The sequence below is a fragment of the Bombus vosnesenskii genome, unplaced genomic scaffold (genome assembly GCF_011952255.1).
Source record: "Bombus vosnesenskii isolate JDL3184/JDL3185 unplaced genomic scaffold, Bvos_JDL3184-5_v1.1 scf7180000015078, whole genome shotgun sequence".
Classification (NCBI taxonomy): domain Eukaryota; kingdom Metazoa; phylum Arthropoda; class Insecta; order Hymenoptera; family Apidae; genus Bombus; species Bombus vosnesenskii.
The window spans coordinates 2,007-4,963 of record NW_022883811.1 but is presented as its reverse complement, the minus strand read 5'-3'; the positions used below and the strand labels follow the sequence as shown (position 1 = coordinate 4,963).

Sequence of the window (2,957 nt, the reverse complement as noted above, 5' to 3'; positions counted from 1 at the left end):
GACTTGTTTCAGGGGGAGCATCTCGGAAGCCATGCCGGCTGACGAGTTCGCTGGAAATCGAAACAGAAGCAAACCAAGACTGCAACCACCTTAACGAACCGCTATTATCACTGGCAAGGTCATCGGGCAGACCGGATCTAATCATGCTCACGCCGACCATGCTTCCTGTGCACTCGTTCCTCTTTCTTAACGACGTCAACCAGAAGATCGGGTGGTAAAAAATTCGAAATCGAGTTGAATGAAAATCTCAAGGAATATTAAAAAAAATACGAATAAACAATTTGATATAGAAATCATCCATTTTGGGCAAAGAAAAGAAACAATCAGAAAAAGGAATAACCACAGAAGCTCTGAATTTCATTGCTTCCTAATGGTACTTCCTTGGATATTTTTACATTCTGGAGGCGTGAACGAACTCTGAAAAACAGAAACGACTTCTATCGGATGATCGAAAGAACTACCTGGACACTGAGTATAATTATTCACACGTGCGGATGCCATTTCCGGCATGTTTCTCCATGAAGAAGGTCAGCTTCAGTTTTTGCCACTTGTAGATAGAAGTTGAAGTGGCGGACGTCTTAACGAGGTTACTAGAATGTCAAAGAAATAGATGAGGGAAATATTATGAAGATATATTTATGAATATCTAATTGAGCATTTAATTAAGAACTTAATCGAAAGACCAAAATAAGTTGGTTCTTGAGACCAAGTACCTATCTAAGTATAATAGTCTTTTGTACTTACGGTTTAGTAAGAGGACTCGAGTAAAACGATTACTCGTTAAAAGGAACAATAGAATAATCATGCCTCCGCAGACGGTGGTCTCTGCTTTCATGCCTCATCGCGGAGAATCTCAGCGAAAAAAGTATCCCGAAGCGTGAGCTGAAAGGTGGCTATGTAGGCTGCCTAGTGAATGCCGTCGCCATGGTGGAGCTGGCGTGTAGCAACTCCCTAAGTCCAGGAACCTAATCCCGCGTCAGAAAGACAAAATTCGCTACGGAGAAAAGTAAACAAAAATATATATATAGGAAAGAAGAGACAAAGATTAAAGGTCGTTAAGAATTAAAGGTAATTTAATGATAAAAGAGAGAAAGAATTGTGTAAAAATTCTACTGGGAAAGAAAAGAAAGAAGAAACCTCCAACGAGAAAGACGTGCTCAGAAGCGAGTCCCGCGTAGCGCCATGTAGAGGAGCAGGAAGAAGCGCAGTCTTCCTCAGGCATTCCAGCGTCGAGTAATGCTGAAGCATATCCTGACGGGGCAACCGTCGTCAGCGGGCTCCAGGCACCAGCACAATGACTACCAGGCGAGCTCGGGCTCGTTGCACGGCGGCCACCACCACCACCATCATTCTGGTCACCAACAGGATCAACAGCAACACCATCATTACAACCAAAACAGCAACGTTCGTGGAACGACACGGGGAAGCCAAGGATGGGGAGTCGACGTTTACGACTCGGTGGTCCATCAAAGAGCCAACGTGCATCAGGCTGCCACCACGCCATCTTCCACTCACAGACACCCTTTGAATCATTCTCAGTTGAGCGTGAACAATCTTTCTCAACGATTGAATCACTCGCACGCTCTTAATCTGTCCACGTTGTCCACGTCGAAGCATTCTGTGAACAGCGTCAGTCCTGTTGCCGGTGGGAATAACAATAACAATAATAATAATCTGTCGACTACATTGGGGGTGATATCCCCGGCGCCGCTGCACCAGGACAGCAGACCTAAAGCGAATGGAGGCTTTGATATCTCGAGACTGTCCAGATTACCCAGTCAGGCGACACCTTCGCCTGCACCTGCTCTTCAGGGTACGACTACCGGGGGACAGTTAACCGGTCCCGGTTCCACGGCGTACCCCTTGAACGCTTCCTGGTCGTCGTCCCTGTCAAGGAATCACAAGGACCACGAAGTTAGCGCGAAAGAGACGTTGACCAGTTTGGGTTTATTGTGTCTAGTGTCGTTGTTACTGGCGCTACTCTCGTTGATCTTCTTGCTGAAGATCTCACCGTTAACGGTGACGCCGAGTAGCCTGATCAGCCCGGAAGAGTATACGATTGTCTACGAGGTGACGTTAGCGCTGTGCGCACTCGCCCTCTCCCTAAACCTCTGCTGTCTCCTCATGTGCGCTATACAGTTCCTCTTCACTGTGAAACTCGTCAAGACTTCGTATCAAGGACATTGGTGAGTAGAGTTTTCGTTTTATGCCACGCTGGGTAAATCTGTGATTTATAACGCTTTAAATTCCTTTGTACATAATCCGTACTTTACTCAACCCGAAGGTCGAACAGGGTGTGAAAAATATATACGTTTAAAGTTTGTATCCTTAAGATACTGTTATCTTTGAAAATTCGGAAGTCAAACAAAATACACAAAGAGAAACTTCTAAAAGTGCAAATAAACGTTGAGATACAAATATCCTTTAATCCGAACTATACATATGATGGAAAAAGGACTCTCATAGTCATCGACATTTTCCCTCCTAAATGTCAACAACATCCATATTTACATTGTTGCTGTTGTACATGTAACTTTTCAAACTTACTTAGGTATTGATAAAGAAAAGAAAAATAAGCATTTTCCTGGTAGCTGGGAATTCGCGGGATTCGCGGTCGAACGATGATTACCATTAATTTCTATAATCTGGCGACGCTATCCTCAATCATTATCCTTGTGCCGGAATATAAGTTCTCATTCGTCCATGCGTGGCCTATCTGTGTGCGTCTGGAACAAACGCAGTGTCCCGTATCCCGTGCGATATATCAGAGGCCTGTCTAGTGTTTCTTCTCACGCGGCCTGGAGGACGAAACGCAAAAATTCACATCCTGTACTTGACGTGCAAGCGTTCACCGACCGCGTGTCCCGTTTTTACTGATCAAACACGTGTCTGCAATCACGATACGATACTGTGTGGTGAGATGTATCCGTAAATGCGTATGTTTCGTGACGCGAACC

The 2,957-nt window shown here is 44.9% G+C and overlaps 1 protein-coding gene across 1 annotated transcript; it reads left to right on the top strand.

Annotated features, from left to right (window-relative positions):
- The first annotated feature begins 1,137 nt into the window (after positions 1–1,137).
- LOC117240930 (serum factor response D-like) lies at positions 1,138–2,223 on the top strand. The gene has a single exon (XM_033506947.1). It carries the CDS (start codon positions 1,237–1,239, stop codon positions 2,188–2,190), a length of 954 nt encoding a protein of 317 aa, XP_033362838.1. The 5' UTR covers positions 1,138–1,236; the 3' UTR covers positions 2,191–2,223.
- The last annotated feature ends 734 nt before the right edge of the window (positions 2,224–2,957 follow it).